Below are 17,308 nucleotides of genomic sequence, written 5' to 3'. Positions count from 1 at the left end.
TTGTTTTGAATTGTAAACAACAAGACAAATAATCTGTGTTTTATGAATGGTTTGACTTTAGTTTCAGTTTTTTTAGGGTCATTTAAAATGTTCACTCAAGCAGGTCATTTTATTTGTGTATGTGTATGTTTGTTAATGTGTATACATGATGTTAATGTGTATGAGCTGTGAGTCAGGATTTCCCCACATTGTGTGGACCAAATGTCCCTCAATAGTAAAACCTGAAATTACCTGCCAACAGTCTCCATAAGGAATTTTTTTATTTTTTTATTTTATTCTTAAGGAAAATATAAGGGTTTCCATGAGGGTTAGATTTAAGGTTACAAATCAGAAATATCATTAGCTCATTATAAAACAGTAGAAGTCAATGAAAAGTCCCCACCCTCATAGAAAAATAAGTGCATTAGTGTGTTAGAGAACGGGAGAGAAAGTGTTGTATAATAAGTCAGGTACAGCTGACAGTGGTGGCTCTCAGACTGCAGCTCTATAAATAGACGAGGAGAGATGGGAATAAATCAGCCAGTCAGCATCTTCCTCTCACTCTCATCCAGCTCCTCCCCTCTCTCTGTTCCCTCTTCCTCCTCCAACCCCCTTTGGCTCTCTTTCTTCGCCTACCCTTTTGCTCTGTTCATTCTCTCTCTCTCTCTCTCTCTCTCTCTCTCCCCCCTTTCTTTCTCATTTGGCTTTCTGTCCATCCCCAGTAATTTACATTAATATTAACTGAATTACTAGTCTTCCTTCAACCTCCATGATTGCTGCCTCTCTGCATCTATGTCCTTTGCTTTTTTTTCTATGCCCTTAGTTGCTTTTAGTTTATTCTACTAAAGACAAAGATGATGGCAGCAGCTTTCTTTAACAGTTTACACTCACATGAAAGCAGTTTTAGACAGGTTAAAATATCTCAATGGACATTTTTCTAAATGTCATGCACAATGAAGCAAGTTTAGGTTGTCAACTGTCGTCACGACTGCTTCGTGTGGCGATAAAACTGATATTTTGTTGCTACATCTGTGGGTTTGAATGTTGATTAAAATTCCTGTGTCATATATATGTTTCATTATCCGTGCTGTATTGATTCAGTTGGATTCGCGTCTTTGTTCTTCTCTGCATGTTATCACTAAAGAGAATCAGGTTCCAGTGACTTTCCTTCACAAATAAAGGTCATATGAATACAAAGCAGTGGTACCCACATTTATCTCTATACTCTGCGCATGGACCTTTGACATTCACGGGGGGACGGGCAGTGTGTGCCATCCTCTCTCAAACCATTAATGCCCACTGCTTATCGTATTTGAGTCCATTCACACACTGTAGCGTAGATGTCTGACCAGGTGAAGCCTTAAAGGTCCCGTTCTTCATGATTCCATGTTTCAAACTTTAGTTAGTGTGTAATGTTGTTGTTGTTGTTAGAGTATAAATAATATCTGTAAAATTATAAAGCTCAAAGTTCAATGCCAAGCGAGATATTTTATTTAACAGAAGACACCTACAGTGAACGGACAATTTGGACTACATCCCTCTACTTCCTTCTTTAATGACGTCACTAAAACAGTTTTTTGACTAACCTCCGCCCACAGGAATACACAAAAAAGGGGGCGTGGTCTTGTTGCGCTCCCACGGAGAAGAGGAAGAGACGAGTTGCGTTTGTAGAGTGTGTTTGTCGCCATTTTGTCGAGACGCTGTTATTTTCATCCCGAGTCAAATCACCTGATGAGAATGTCTCCTCGTTGTAGGTGTTGTGTGGCTGGATGTATTAATCCACATAGCTCTCTCTATTTACTCCCGAAATCTGAGGCAGCCGCTGAAGACGAGGTGGAATTATTATGTTTTTAAAGAAAATGCTCCCTCAACTCTACCGAAATTCGTTTATGTACGTTACTTGCGCACTTCTTATAACTTAGGCTACTGAACTTAGGCTCAGCTCTTACAGTGATTTTCTGAAGTAAAACTGACGCTTCATCTTTTGTGTGATGTACAATAAACTTTATTAAACTCATCAGTATATGTTTGATCATCATTCGGACCTGGTCCGAAACAGCAGTAGGCTATTAATAATGGATACATACAAGCAGATGACAAATACGTTATAACCGTAATTAAACTACTAAACTATACCTGTTCCATCTCTATACAGCACTCTGACTCTGTAGGCATTATTGTCCGACTCAAAATGAACACCGTTACTGAGAGTTTGTGATATTATCATCATTCCGTGAGGTGAAATAGGGGTTATCCGCAACATACTTCCGGGTTCTACAAAACAGATATAACTACTTCCGGTCGTCAGCTACTGAGGTAAACACAGCGTAGGAATGGCGACCTTTTATAGCCGGTGTTTACAGGAGCTACCCATTCTATTCATTTCACATGTAGCCTACATCGTATTGCCAAACGGACTTCCAGAGCCCCGAGTACTCCGTTAGATAAAGAAAGTTTTTATGCCTCCTCATTTATTCATGATTATGAAGGTATGTAAGTTATGTAGCTTTTGCTAATGGCACCCGATGTAGAGTTAGCTAACTATCAGTAAGTTAGTTTAGACTTGTATGCTATCATAGTAGTTTAACCTTTTATATTTGCTTGCAGACGATTAAAACAAATGAAGACTGCATTTTATTTTTTTATAAAAAAAAAAATTCTGATACTTAAGCATTCGTGACATTTTAACTAAAACAGAAATAATAATTGTATTCTAAAAAAAGCGCAAAATAAGTTACCTCAGAGATCACCAACCGCTGCAGATGCGTACGGTAATGCAAACCGGAAATGTTTATACCTGTTTTCCGGTTCGAACGTTGGGCGTTCCGCATAACCCCTATTGTCCTGACAGACTGAGCGCGAGCTCATGAAACTCTGCCCCCTGGGTCGTCCAGCAGCAGCTTATTTGCATTTAAAGGGCACACACTAAAACAGTGCGTTTTTCTGAGCCCCAAAAAATTACAATTTAAACATGCTGTAAAAAATGATCTGTTGGGTATTTTGAGCTAAAACTTCACATACACAATCTGGGGACATCAGAGACTTATTTTACATCTTGTGAAAAGGGGCATAATACGGGACCTTTAATACAGTCATTTATGATTTTAATTTTGTCATTGTTCAGAATGGGCATTAGCTTAATCTCAATTTAAATAGATATACATGAGCTCTGTTCATGCACCTTTGTCTCCACGTTTTTTCTCAACAACAAAAAAATATCTAAACTGTCAGTAAAAGTCAGTCCTCGTGACTGACTTTGTGTTGTCTTGGTCCTCTATAATTCATTCTGTAACGTTATTTCTCTCCAGAATACTGTCAACAGTGGGCTCAGACTTTGACCTGAGGACCCTGCGTGCTGTTCGAGTGTTGAGACCTCTCAAACTTGTGTCTGGGATTCCAAGTGAGTAACATATTTGTTCCAATTGATTCAATTTGATGTATTATATGTAGGGATGCACCGAAATTTCGGCTGCCGAAAATTATCGAAAATATAAGCCAAAAATATGCCGCCCCGTCCCTCCATGTTCGACGCTCAGGTTCCACTCTTGCGCAGCATGTTTTGTAACCTTGCGAGCAGCTCCACTTCCGAAGGTGCACAACTTCGAAGCGACTGCTCAGTGTTCCACTCCATGTGTGCGCTGCGCTTTCTCCGGCCCAAGCGAACGCTCCACATGGACCGTTCACACTCACCGGAAAAGCAAAGTCCGCTCAAATAACTGAGATTGAGACGTGCTGAGATTAAATTTCTCTGTAGTAGACTTGTTTCTGTGCTGTACCATGGTGTGGTAAAGCCGTGCTGGGTAACGCTGGTAAAATGACGCTACCCTTTTTTTCACCGATCCGCTCACTGCTATCTGCTCACATGCTCTGATAACAATAGCTTTCTAGGTCTATACTTTATTTTGATAATTAGTCAAAAAATAAATCTGTTAAATCTGATTGTTTCATAGTACTGAATTCAGAATAATATAATAATATATTGATATTAATATATTGATATTTAATATTATTTTAATATAGGCCTATTTTCTGTCCAATTTTTGTGTGTTACTTTAAAAGTGGCTTGTATTTATTTTATTTATTTTATTGCAAACAAGAATGAAGTTACAAACAAAATGTAACAATACAATAGACATAAGAGTACTACACCAAACAATAAACACATATCTTGTGTTGTACACTAGACAAAAGACATATCTTGACATGACATTGACTTGACATATCTTTTTTTTTTTAATTCAGATTCAGTAAAATTATTGAATCCCTAATTATATGCTTTCTGTACAATGAAAGTGGATGTGATTTGTACTCCTAAGCTTCAAAAAGAACAAAACAAAAATGCATCGCACTAGGTTTGAAGTCACTAAAGCAGGCTCTCTGCGAGTCTTACAAAAGACTTCAGTCTTAATTCACCCTGACACAAATTATGGCCTTAAAAAGGTCTTACATCAGAGAAGAACGTTTTATATTCATAGTCATGGAATTAAATGTTGCATGCATTGCAAAGAAAATTTGATATCCTCCTAACTATTTTTGTCCTGTTTTCCAATACAAATATCTAAAATCTTTAAATCTAGATACATTATTTGAAATGCAAATGAAGTCTTGAAAAATTTTACAAAATTAAGTGAGTTTATGCTTAGGACAAGAACATACTATATCTATCAAAGAGTTACCAAACTTCCCCTTGAATTAAGTTGATTTTTTTTCTGAGCACATTGGCAGATATTTGTTCTTTTTTTAATCATAAACTTTCTTCATAATCAGTTTTACAGAAAACAAGATTTCATATTTTTTCATTTTGTATCTCAGTAAATGCATCTTGATTTAAGATTCTTTAGATATTTGCACTGGAAAACAAGACAAAAACGCAGAGGAAGAATGTCACTTTTGTGCAGTGTGATCAGAAAGTACAGTAAAATATATTCCATATTCTAGTGGGTGGAAGCAGAACAAGTCAAGCTTTTTTTGTAAAATTAATTAAAAAGTAATCAATATCTGTTGAAAGTAGTATTTTTAAACTGTGAAGTGTTGTTAATCCAACTCATTGTGTTTCTCCCTAGACATTTACATTTAAAGAACATATTGACATATTGTTTTCCCTTCAATCAATTCCTTAAATTTTCTTTAATTGGTCTTAAAAATGCCTTAAAAAGTCTTAAATGTATCTTCATAAAACCTGCATAAACCCTGCTGAAGACAAATGGCATTAATTCTTGCATGTCACGTGACCAATTTGATCGGTTTAAAAATGCAACCGCAACTGTGATTTGAGGGCTTGGTTAAATATCATTATATTCATCGTTCATGATCTGAGAAGACTTGAATATACAGTTCATAAGAATTGCTTTTATATGCTGATTTAGTATATTTGAAGTATGATGATGCACAGTTTACATGATACATTTTGTGCCATATTACAAGCTTTCAAGTTTTGTAATCCAATTTTATGCTGCAAAAACAAACACTAAAACCTCTGACAATGTCAATATGCTTGTTCTCTTCCCTCTAGGCTTGCAGGTTGTTCTCAAATCCATTATGAAAGCCATGATCCCACTGCTGCAGATCGGTCTGCTGCTCTTCTTTGCCATTCTCATGTTCGCCATCATTGGTCTAGAGTTCTATATGGGCAAATTTCATACCACGTGCTTTGACAAAGTCACTGGTAGGTCACTTAGTGCCAGTTTTGGAGATCATGGAATGTCACAATCACAAGTAGCACAATTTAATTAATTATGAAAGAATTCACATTTTTCTCTACCTTACACCCTATTCTTTCTGTTAGATGAAATCCGAGAGGAGTTTCCTTGCGGGAATGAAACAGGCGCTCGGCAGTGTCCTAATGGAACAGTATGTAAAAAGTACTGGCTTGGACCTAACTATGGTATTACCCAGTTTGACAACATCCTGTTTGCCGTGCTCACAGTCTTCCAGTGCATCACCATGGAGGGCTGGACTGACCTGCTATACTATGTAAGTCGCATTGCAGCACTTGACTAATGCCACAGAGCTTCCTCGTTTCATTTTTGGATTTTTGACCTACCCTTACGAAAAAGAAGTATACTTCAAGTTCATTTTATGAAGTATACTTAAGTAATGTTCAAGTATATTTTTTAAGTATACATTATGTAGTAAGTATACTAATGTCAATATGTACTAGTAGTAAACTTGTAAGTGTACTATTTTAATACCGCTTGGGACTAAATTGGCCCACTTTTAGTATATAAAAGTATATGTTTAAGTGCACTATAAGTGTAACAGTAGCAAACTTTAAGTGCACAACTAGTTCATAATTACGTTTCTCATTTGTACTGCAAGTGAACTTATGGGTAGGCTATACTAGTAGTTTACTATTTTAATACTTGTAGCAACTTTGAAGTGTACTCTCAGTAAACTACTAGTTTAGTAGTTTTATACTGCAAGTTTTCTTTAAGTGAACTTAACATTATACTTATAGTTTACTATTTATATATTATTTTTGCACTTGCAATAGGCCTATACTACTATGTTCAAAAGTTATTTTTTATACTTGAAAAATACCTTTAACTGTACTTTAATTTTAAAAACATTTTAAAATGCATGCATCCTTTTTTATCAACACTTGAATGTTGGTAAGTTTCATAAAGACAGGCAACATTTTAAACGAAAAAGATGAGAAAATCTCATTTTTGTCAAAACACAGATGGAGTAGATCGAGTCCAACACCCCAAATCTTCACAGTCGTTTTCTCTTCATGGGTTACACTTCATTTCATTTGGAAACATTAAGCAGTTTTGATTTACACGCTGTTTAATGTTTGATGATCACATTATTTTACATTTGAGTGAGCAATCTTCTATCACTTGTTTCAGCTTCTTCTTCTCCTGTGTTTTGATCCGGAGATTCTGTACTAGAAGATGTGTCATAGCGCCCCCTACCTATAACAGTGAAAACATGGATAGCTGGAAAATTCAGTCAATGGTGGGAAAAAGTAGAATTAGAGTAAATTCCTATGTGCACTACTAGTGGACTAGCCTACACAAAAATTCAGATACGCAGAATTAGAAACATATCTGTTTTATATCAATATTTTCAAACAATGTAAGTTTCATAAGACTGTGTATGAAAAACTAAAAAGTATATTTAATAGGCTACTCGATCAAAAGAGTTAACACAACTACAAGCCAAGTATACTTTGAATACTTAATTATACTTTTAAGTATATCTCGATCAAAAGATTGAGTACAAGTATAGGACAAATATACTTGGACTTTTCTGTCAGTATAAGTCAAGTATACTTAAGTGGAATTTGAAGTATATTTCTGAGAAGTACATAAAGTATATTTCTGAGAAGTACATAAAAAGTAGACTGAAATTATACTTTCTTATTTTTAGTTTAAAAGAAGTATACCAATAGCACATTTGAATAAACTTCTTTTTCGTAAGGGTATGCTTAAATAGACCCTTAAAAGAACAGACCAAGATTAGAAAGAAGCAATTATTTATTTTTATTTGATCAAAGGTGATCAAAATCTTATTTTAGGAATATGTCATTTTTAATAAGGATAAAGGTATGTTTTTCAATGACTGAAATGACATGAATACTGAAAAATATGATTGAAAAAATAAGATTTTTTTTATACACTTCATGGCCACTGTTTTCTATTTTAATATATTTTTTTAAAATGTGATTCATTCCTGTGATGTCAAAGCTGAATTTCCGGCATCATTACTCCAGTCTTCATTGGCTATGTTTACATGCACAACTTTTGTTTCAATCAGACTGAATTCATTCCGATTGATGAATCTGAATGTAGTGTGTACATGAACGCTAAACATGTGATCGGGTTGATGTGCGCATTTACTGTATATGTCACAAGTTTCAAATCGGAATTTTTTTTGACATGCACACACTGAACGAATATACAGAGTTTTCCACTGTTTGCGCAAAATAACCATTCTCCTACATTGGTTCTTTATTTGTTTTAAACAGCAGACTTAATATTTATCCATTTCTGGTCATAATTTGGAGACAATGACATATGAACCGTTGTGCCATGCTGCTTATATTTGTCACGCAGTAAATGCCCCTCCCCGCGCCCAAAACCAGTCTCCTGTCAATGAGAATCCAAAAGAACAAGGACTGGTGGGACGTTGTCCTGCTCCACTTTACAGACGCTGAGTGAAAGGAGAATTTTAGAATGACTGACGGGACACTCATTTATATGACAGGAAGAACAGCTCTTTCTGCGCGTCATACATCATTATGCTATTTCTATGCCATTGCACATGCACAGTCCTTTCAGTTTTGGTTTTCAATCCGATCAAGTGTTTACATGTCCACTCGATCGGATTAGAAAAGGAAAAAACCACCCCTTTCAATCCGATCGAAATTTCATTCGGATCGAGCTCCATCGGATCGATTAAGGTGTTTACATTAGGGCTTTTCAGTTCGACTGATCCATCAATCCGATTACTAACAGATTATTTGGTTGCATTTTGTAAGGCCTGGCCAATCGATCCAACGACAGTTTCCAATAAGCGGGTGAAGGTTTACTGCATGTTACTGTCTTTTCAGCGTGGCAAAGTAATTGAATTCCAATTAAACTTTTATAAGAGTCCATTTTATCACAACCTTGAATTTAGGTTGGAATGCCAATTGGTTATTGGTCATATAGTTTAGCAGCACATTTGATTATTCTATTTAACTCTTTACTTTATATTTTACCCGTTCATTTGGAAGCTGTGTCGCTTTGAGGTCCTCATGCCGGCCGTTTAATGCGGGTCTCACGATCACAAACTCGTCAGTTTTGGTCACTAAACAGAGGTAATTGGCTAATATCTTGGATGGTCGCATTCATGCTTACACAATCAAATATATTTTTGTATAGCCCCCCATGGTCAGTATACACTTGAATTAAAGTAACATTTTCTTTAGACAGAGGTCATGGCCACTACAACAGATATATGCCGACCAATATTACTTCTCTGATAGTAGCTTTGGTTTGGTCATGCCATGGTTTCCCACGTACACTTAACTAGAGGAACATTACATTAAACAGATCGATTAAGGTGTCTCACCCTATTTAGGTTGGTCGAGCAACATTTTGCTGTCCTAAACGGAAATTCCATTTTTGTCTTTACAAAACCAGGTACACTTGAATTAGTGCCAAATATTAGCCGCAACTCTAAAATCACAGTTGGTGTGTGCCCTATGCTCCACTCAAAACTGGACTTTAGTCAGTCACTAATCTGACGCAGATTTGCAGGAACATACGCATTCGCTTAATCTACTTGGGAAAATAATTTCAGAGCAAGTCATAATAATTGATTTATTATGTGTGGCGGCAGTCATCCGTGAGGGGTTGCCCTCTTTACTTTCATTTTACTTTCATATATATATATATATATATATATATATATAAAATGTGTGTGTGTGTGTGTGTGTGTGTGTGTGTGTGTGTGTATATTCAGAGTTCCTCTGAAACCCTCCACCTTCCCCACCTCCACCTGTATAGAACCTATATGATATATGCTATTTGTGCATCAACAGTATGATTTACATAAGCACTGCAGCATATCAGCATATGTATTGGCAGTACTTGTACTATGTATAAGTTCCGGTACTTGCTCTGCAGCAGCGTAGCAGATCTATTCCGCTAAGACCAAATACATTAACATTGTCATTTCCATTACCATGCTAAAATCTTCAGAGAGTTGTCATGATATATACATATATATATATATATATATATATATATATATATATATATATATATATATATATATATATATATATATATATATATATATATATATATGTGTATATGTGTGTGTGTATGTTCTATATATACTATATTTTTGGTGCATGATCACTGTACTTTTGTCTCAGATGGGTTTGAAATTGTAGGGCCTCATCTTTTCACCTGGACATCCTGTATTAATTTGGTTTTGATTAATCCTTAGTGTAGAGGATTACTGATTTCTTCTACTTCAAGATTATCAGAAAATAGCCAATCTTAGGGACTGAATAGCCCCACCTAATCCACATCCCTGTTACCTTTCACTCACAGACATACAGTAAGCAAAATCTTGCCTATAGAGTCAGAGGCGGTGCAGTGCATTTATAGTCTTATCACTTGTGGCCAGCCTGTCCACTCTGAACAGACAGAGCTGTTTCCGGTGAGGTGAGTTTTGCCGCCCTCTACGACAGAAAATAGGGCAGTGATGTCAATGCCATGTTCAAGATTTCCACATACTAATGTTGTTACATCAAGGACCAGTTTAATCTCAATGCCACGTCAATACTTCCCACAAATCAACAGCAGATTTACCTGAAGAACTAAAGGTTTATTTTAAAAATGATCTTGGCAATGAGAAATAAGTCTGAGGGTGGTGATTCCACATGACTAAGGCTTGCAGTTCTCCACAGCCCAATAAGATGTCAACATCTCTTATTTGGTCTTACTGTATTTTTATACTTGTTTTCTTTTTTCATTACTCTGCGTCTCGCCGCCTCTAAACCCCTATTTCTACTTGCCCCAGCTTTTTTCTTCCTCCTGTTTCCCTCCTCTCTCTGGTGAACAGGGCTCTATATATAACACACCCTGCTCAACTGAAGTTATTCTTACAGCTGCTGAGAAAGAAACCTATGAAAATTTAATTGCAAAAAAGCTGCAGTACATACTGGGGCTTTCAGAGCTCTCAGACATGGAGGAGCGGATGAAAAAGTAGTGGGGCAGATTAAGGGAGACAGAAAAGGGGGAAGGGAGGAAGACTATGGTTCATAGTTATGACAAAATGGCATTGTATATTACAGATATAGATTTTTTAACGAATTGCTTTTGTTTCTCTTTTGTAAGTCGCTTTGGATAAAAGTGTCTGCTAAATGCAACAATGTAATGTAAATGAAAATAAAATATGAAGATCTCAGCACTATCAGCTGGTTAATGAATGAGCTATTTTAAAATATCTTTAAAGGAATAACTACTGTAGTTTACTTTATTTACTCATCCCATTCCAAACTCCTGACTTATTTCTCTCTTTTTTTCTTTTTTTTTTTGGAGTGCTAAGGGAGATATTTAGCAGAATGCCCCAGCTGCTTTTTTTTCCATTTAATGAAAGCAAATGGTGACCTTAAAACTAATATTTTAGTCTGTCCCTCATAAACAGCTATTGTAGGCTTTAGAAGACTATAAATACAAAGTCATATAGCCTACTTCTATGACTTCTAACCTTCTGCCGTTAGTCTAAAGGTCTGGCGAGACTAGGTGAATGATGACACCATTTTCATTTTTGGGTGAACTATCCCTTTAAAACAAAAAGTGTGCTCTTGAAATGCTCCAAAACCAAATTGTGCAGACATTGTGACATCATCTGCGTTTTTCCTAAAGTAGTACTTGTGGGCTGTTTAAATCTTGGCTTTTGTAGCCTTGGTTCCTTCCCTAGAGGCAGTCAGTGGAGCAATGCCATACAAGATGGCTGCCCATTTGTTCCTCTCTGCAGTGGCAGGGTGCAGCGGTGCCGAGCACTCAGCTGTGTGTACCACAGATGAAGCAGCCCCAGCCAGATGGTTGCCACTCTCAGGTTGCACATCGCATGGTACGTGGTGTCCTAGGATCTGACACGGTACTGTCATAGATGTTCTCATCCTCTGTAAGCAGTAAGCACGGTCAGATTTCAACTTGCCCTCTCCCAAAAAAAAAAAAAAAAAAATTCTATTAACAATCATATGTCTTCCTAATTGACACCATTGGAAGAGAGCTGTTGAGAGTCTTGGGAAGGCAAATGCAAAGAAAACCAGATGAGCAAACTGTACTCTCAGCTGGAGAGAGAAACATTTTTGAATGTGTGCTTCATTGTACTGACTGGGCTGTTTTATGCCGTTACAGAGCAATGATGCTTCAGGGAGTGCATGGAACTGGATGTACTTCATCCCCCTCATCATCATCGGCTCTTTCTTCATGCTCAATCTTGTGCTGGGTGTGTTGTCAGGGTAAGAAACCTCTCCCAGGGAGTGTGAGCTCTTCTCAAAATCAGCTGTATCGTTTTTTTTCATGTCTACACTTTTGGTGCATTGTCTAATTTGCTAATAAATTTCAGTGTTTATGATATTTGTGTGGATTGTATATGAAAATATGCAGTGTGTGGATATTTTGTGTTAAATTCATTATTCAAAAATTCAAGTTTATTCTATGGTTTAAATTACATTTTGAATCCCAGATTTTAGTGTTACAGCAAGCATTGTTCAAGTGAGCAGCTAGCTGTGCATTAAATGATTTTAATGCACAACATGGCGGCAAAAAGCTAATGCTCAGCTAGTCATGGATTATCCTGCTTATACCATGGTCATTTGCCATCATTGACAACTTAAAGCTGTTATTGATGTTTGCAGTGCAATATTTGACCGGAAGGATAAAATTTACAGTTATTTTCATCAGTTACAGTTCGTTAGATCTAGCGTTCTACCCGATTTGAATCAGACACAGTGATAAAGTAGTGAATAAGAATACATTTATTTGAATGAATGAATTATAGCATTTATTTAAATTAATTATCGAGAGAGAGAGAGAGAGAGAGAGAGAGAGAGAGAGAGAGATGTGTACCTGTGTCTGTTCAGCGACTCTCTCTCTATTAACAACGAAGCTGTGAGTTGAATTACTTAAAAATAGCAATGTTACCCCCTCGTTGCTGCTGAGAAATTTAATGTAGCGAAGCTGTGTTATTACTAAACGTCGCGGGGCAGCATTGATAACAAGTTTCTGTGGTCCTGAATGTTTCTGTGTGTCTCTCCATGTGTGTGTGTGTGTGTGTGTGTGTGTGTGTGCTTCAATGAAAACAGTGCACTAATATAGAACACTGATTAAACTGACTTGGAACTTCCTGTGCATTAAACGGTTTTATTGATCACCTTCCAGCCAATCAGAAACAAGTATTCAGAACGACCATGGTATAATACAGTTTAATTGTACCTATAGATGATGTTCACTCAAAAATATTTAAAAACAACAGAAGGACATCACAAGCTTAAAATGCTTAAAATTATGTCTAAAGATGTTAATTACGGAGAATTTGTTCCCACGATTTATTCATTTATTCCCTCATTTTTTTATTTAGTTAAATTGTGGCCACAAATTAGTACAACATGGCCACATTTTAACTAAAATGAGGGCATTAATTAAGTCATGGGAACAAGTTCTTAATTCCTGATCATTATATTTGTCATGTGTAGGCCTCCATAGTTAAGCAACCAAGGCAAGAAGGCAGTTATCCAGTGATCCATCTCAAAATGTCTAAAAAATTTCCAGTTTATCTGGAATTGATTAGTCACTAGTGTATATGTGCATTTTGTGTACATCTGTTGATGAGCATTTTTTTGCATGCATGTGTGTATGTGATACAGAGAGTTTGCAAAAGAAAGGGAGCGTGTGGAGAACAGGAGCGAGTTTCTTAAGCTGAAGCGTCAGCAGCAGATAGAGAGAGAGCTGAACGGATATCTGGAGTGGATCTGCAAAGCAGGTAAATGCCATAGAAATAGCCATTAAATACTCCAGAGAGAAGCTAAAGCCAAGAATGCAGATAGCAGCTTGTCTCTTTTGATACGGATGTCTTTACACGTGTACATCTCAGTCTTGGAACGTGCTGTTAACATACAAAATGTTTCATCAGGCATCTTTTACTCAATAGAAATTTGAGTACTTTTGCAGTGGTCTGATTTGAATCTTTTTTTCTTTTTTTTTAAACTGTGTACAGAAGAGGTGATTCTGGCTGACGAGGACAATGACCCAGATGACCGGATGCCCTTTGACGGTATTTACATGAACTCCTCTATCCTTCCTTCCTTTTCACCCCCCTCTCTTCCTCTCTTTGCTCCCTCACTGGGACAAGGTGTTGATTTCCCATTGTAAAGGAAGAGAGATATCAATAGCATGTTGTCTTTGCTGAGGGGGTGAAATTGTATACTTCATGTCCATAAGCACAGTTAATGCAGTGTACATGAGAACATTTACATGGACCGTCCATCTGTAGCTCACAGCAGAGATGTGATTTCTCAACTTCATATTTGTCTATGATCCATATAACAGACACACTAAACTTCCTACTATAGTTGTCTCTTCTTTTCTTCTTTGTTTAATTCTGTAATTCTATAATTCTGTGCCATTGAGTATTTTAGGCTGTCTGAATCTGTGTGTATGCTGTGAGTATGATCAATTAGAAATGAGTGATTATGGTCTGTTACACAGGTTCAAAGAGGAGGCCCACAATTAAGAAGAGTAAAACAGAGCTGCTCGATGCAGAGGATGGAGATGGAGATATAGGTGTGCTTGAGAGTTAAACATGCACTTATACATTTATATAATGTAGACTGTAGTAGGCTCAAGAGGTGATCAATGGGATATTACCATAAAAATACTAAAATAAAAATACATGCTAATGTTTGGTATTCTTTGAAAGACAAACAATATAGAGTTTTGAAATATATGTCATTAGTACCATAGTAGTATTACATATTATTTTTAATTACAAAATATATTATTAGCATAACAATTTGAGTGAAAAGCTGATTTGATAAATTAACCTGAATTTCAGAATTAGTATAGTATCTGCTTTTTTGTTGTTGCTGTTTTTTTTTTGTTTCGTTTTTTCCTTTTAGAAATCATACGTGTTTTTGTTTTTTCCATTAGATTTTTATTGAATTTTATCGTGTTCTGTTTCCCTGCCGCTTGGCTTCTCTGTTTCTTTATGGTCCGTCAGGTTCTCCATTTGCACGGGGCAGTCTGAAGAGCTCGAAGCTGGAGGGATCTTCCTTCCATAAAAAGGAGCGTCGACTGAGATTCTTCATTAGGCACATAGTGAAGACGCAAACATTCTACTGGACTGTGCTATGTCTGGTGGGACTCAACACACTGTGTGTGGCTGCCGTGCACTATGACCAGCCTGACCTGCTCTCCGATTTCCTCTGTAATTCTGTTCACTTGTCCATTCACTAATCTGTAACACAGAATCTGCTAACTTTTCTGTATTTTCTCTGCATATTGTGTGGGGAAAATCTGTGGCTGTATAATCTGTGCAGATGTGCTTGTCAGCAGTTTCAAATCTGTGAAGTTTCTTTCATTGTCTGTAGATAAAGGAAGAGAAAATTCCTTTTCCTTTTCTTTATTTTCCTTTATGTTCTATTTTCTAAAGATGTTACTCTGTTTCTCTTCTTTTATCTGAGTTTATTCAATAGTTGTTAGAAAGTATTATGGACCCCAAAAGTATTACATTTTGGACACTTAATGTCTGAATGCCAATTTCATCACATTAATAATTGACATGTTCTTCTAGTTTGACTACTATAAAGTGTCCTAATCGTAGTTTTGAGCAGTATATCAATACGTTTTTATAATTTGAAACCAAAAACAACAACTTCTCTTTTTTGCTGACAAAATGTGTGTGCTCAATTAAAAAAAACTCATATAATGCATGATACATTTTTAAATTGTCTGCATTTTGGGTCACTAAAAGCCTTGGTTATTCCTGTGGTATTCTTTCTTTTATTCATATCTTTGTCCTTTGCAAACACTCTCCGTCTGTTTTCGTCTCTCTCCTCAATCCAGACTTTGCTGAGTTCATCTTCCTGGGGATCTTTATGGCAGAGATGTGTATTAAGATGTATGGGCTGGGGACTAGACCTTATTTTCACTCCTCCTTCAACTGTTTTGACTGCATCGTGAGTTTCTCTTGTCTTTTGTTCTATTTTCTTCTTTTAGTAAGTCAGAACATTTTTGGAGGAAACCAAAAGCATTATACCAGCTTTCGAATCATTCCACTCTCAGGTCTTGATGTTGATATAGTTACTGAAATTAGTTTACTGAAATATAACTAAATTTAGTTATAATTCATAATTCACTGTCACTGCGCTGTAAAATAAATTGGTTTCTTAATCAGTATTTTAGTGTTGAAGACTGATGATTTTCAAGCAAAATTGTAAAATAGTACAAGAATATGTTGAATTAAGTTTATTTATTTGTTTATTTAAATTTGACATGGACATGAAAAAAATGATACCAAAAAATATCACAAGAGAAAAGATGCTTTGCACCAGATTGAGCTACTAGATCATTTCCATCAGTATGCATTTTTGTTTTTCAAGATATTAAGATGTTAAAACTTAATTCAAGATTATTATTTTTTTTACTACAAAAAAAAAAAACACTGAATAAGAAAATAAAAGTAAATATGTGATAGTGTTTTAGCATGGTTCAGTGGGTTTTGTTTTGTGGCTTAATGTTATTGAATGAGCTGTAAATGTGTGTATTTTATTAATGTGTGTGTATTTGTGTGTATTTGTGTGTGTGTGTGTGTGTGTGTGTGTGTGTGTGTGTGTGTGTGTGTGTGTGTGTGTGTGTGTGTGTGTGTGTGTGTGTGTGTGTGTGTGTGTGTGTGTGTGTGTGTGTGGGACAGGTCATTTGTGGCAGCATTTTCGAGGTGCTCTGGGCTATGATCCAGCCAGGAACCTCGTTTGGAATCAGTGTGTTACGAGCTCTCAGGTTACTGAGGATCTTCAAAGTGACCAAGTGAGTCTCTCACGTCTCGAGTCCTATGTCTGTCTCTCCGTCCCTCTCTTTGTCGAGTTTCCTATTTACCCTTCAAGCTGTCTCAAGGACAGAGGGCTCTATTTTAACGATCTAAGCGCATGGTCTAAAGCGCACAGCGCAAGTTCACTTAGGGCGTGTTCGAATCCACTTTTGCAAGTTTAACGACGGGAAAAATGGTTGTCCCTATTCTCATAATGAGTAATGGGTGTGTTTTGGATTTACGTGCGTTAAACCAATCAGAGTCTCATCTCCCATTCCCCATTCCCTTTAAATGCCAGTTGCGCTCGCCCATGGCAGATTCGCTATTTACATGACGGAATTTGTTAGTGGAACGGAACTGCTTGTGCGCGAGGTAAAAGTGCGCAAGCAGACCATCTACGGGACAAGCCGGATTCCAGCATATCTTTATGTACACAATAATAATCTTTTACATTGTAATCCTTTTATTTTAAATATTTGGCATGTTTTTGTGCTGCTGTGCATCCCTGTGTATTTAATAAGAAGAGTGTATGCGCGTTGTGGACCTGCCTATAGGCGCACAATACTAACGTGCTCATTAAATAACAAAAGAAATATTGCGCCATTGACTTTAGACCAGGTTTCAGTTGGTCATTGGTGCAGTCTATTTCTGTTGCCTCAAAATAGCAACGCTCCAACAATGCCCCAGAACACACCTTGTATTCAGACCAGCACACCCATGGGCGCACAAATGGGCGCAAAATGCATTTGCTATTTAAACAACGTGGCGCAGGACGTGAAAATGATAACTG

At 36.7% G+C, this 17,308-nt stretch overlaps 1 protein-coding gene across 3 annotated transcripts in view; it reads left to right on the top strand.

Moving 5' to 3' along the window:
* The window catches only part of cacna1aa (calcium channel, voltage-dependent, P/Q type, alpha 1A subunit, a), a 116,326-nt gene that overhangs the window by 35,173 nt on the left and 63,845 nt on the right, over positions 1-17,308 (top strand). For all 3 annotated transcript variants that reach the window (XM_084117455.1, XM_084117454.1, XM_084117453.1), the window contains exons 4-13: positions 3,288-3,379; positions 5,492-5,644; positions 5,765-5,952; positions 11,850-11,953; positions 13,361-13,476; positions 13,711-13,767; positions 14,202-14,276; positions 14,713-14,919; positions 15,558-15,670; positions 16,405-16,517. In XM_084117455.1, coding sequence (XP_083973581.1) covers positions 3,288-3,379; positions 5,492-5,644; positions 5,765-5,952; positions 11,850-11,953; positions 13,361-13,476; positions 13,711-13,767; positions 14,202-14,276; positions 14,713-14,919; positions 15,558-15,670; positions 16,405-16,517 — 1,218 coding nt within the window. The remainder of the gene's footprint in view (positions 1-3,287; positions 3,380-5,491; positions 5,645-5,764; positions 5,953-11,849; positions 11,954-13,360; positions 13,477-13,710; positions 13,768-14,201; positions 14,277-14,712; positions 14,920-15,557; positions 15,671-16,404; positions 16,518-17,308) is intronic.

Source organism: Abramis brama (genome assembly GCF_963993115.1).
Source record: "Abramis brama genome assembly, chromosome: 1".
NCBI classification, from domain to species: Eukaryota; Metazoa; Chordata; class Actinopteri; order Cypriniformes; family Leuciscidae; genus Abramis; species Abramis brama.
This window is presented reverse-complemented; position numbering and strand designations above follow the sequence as displayed.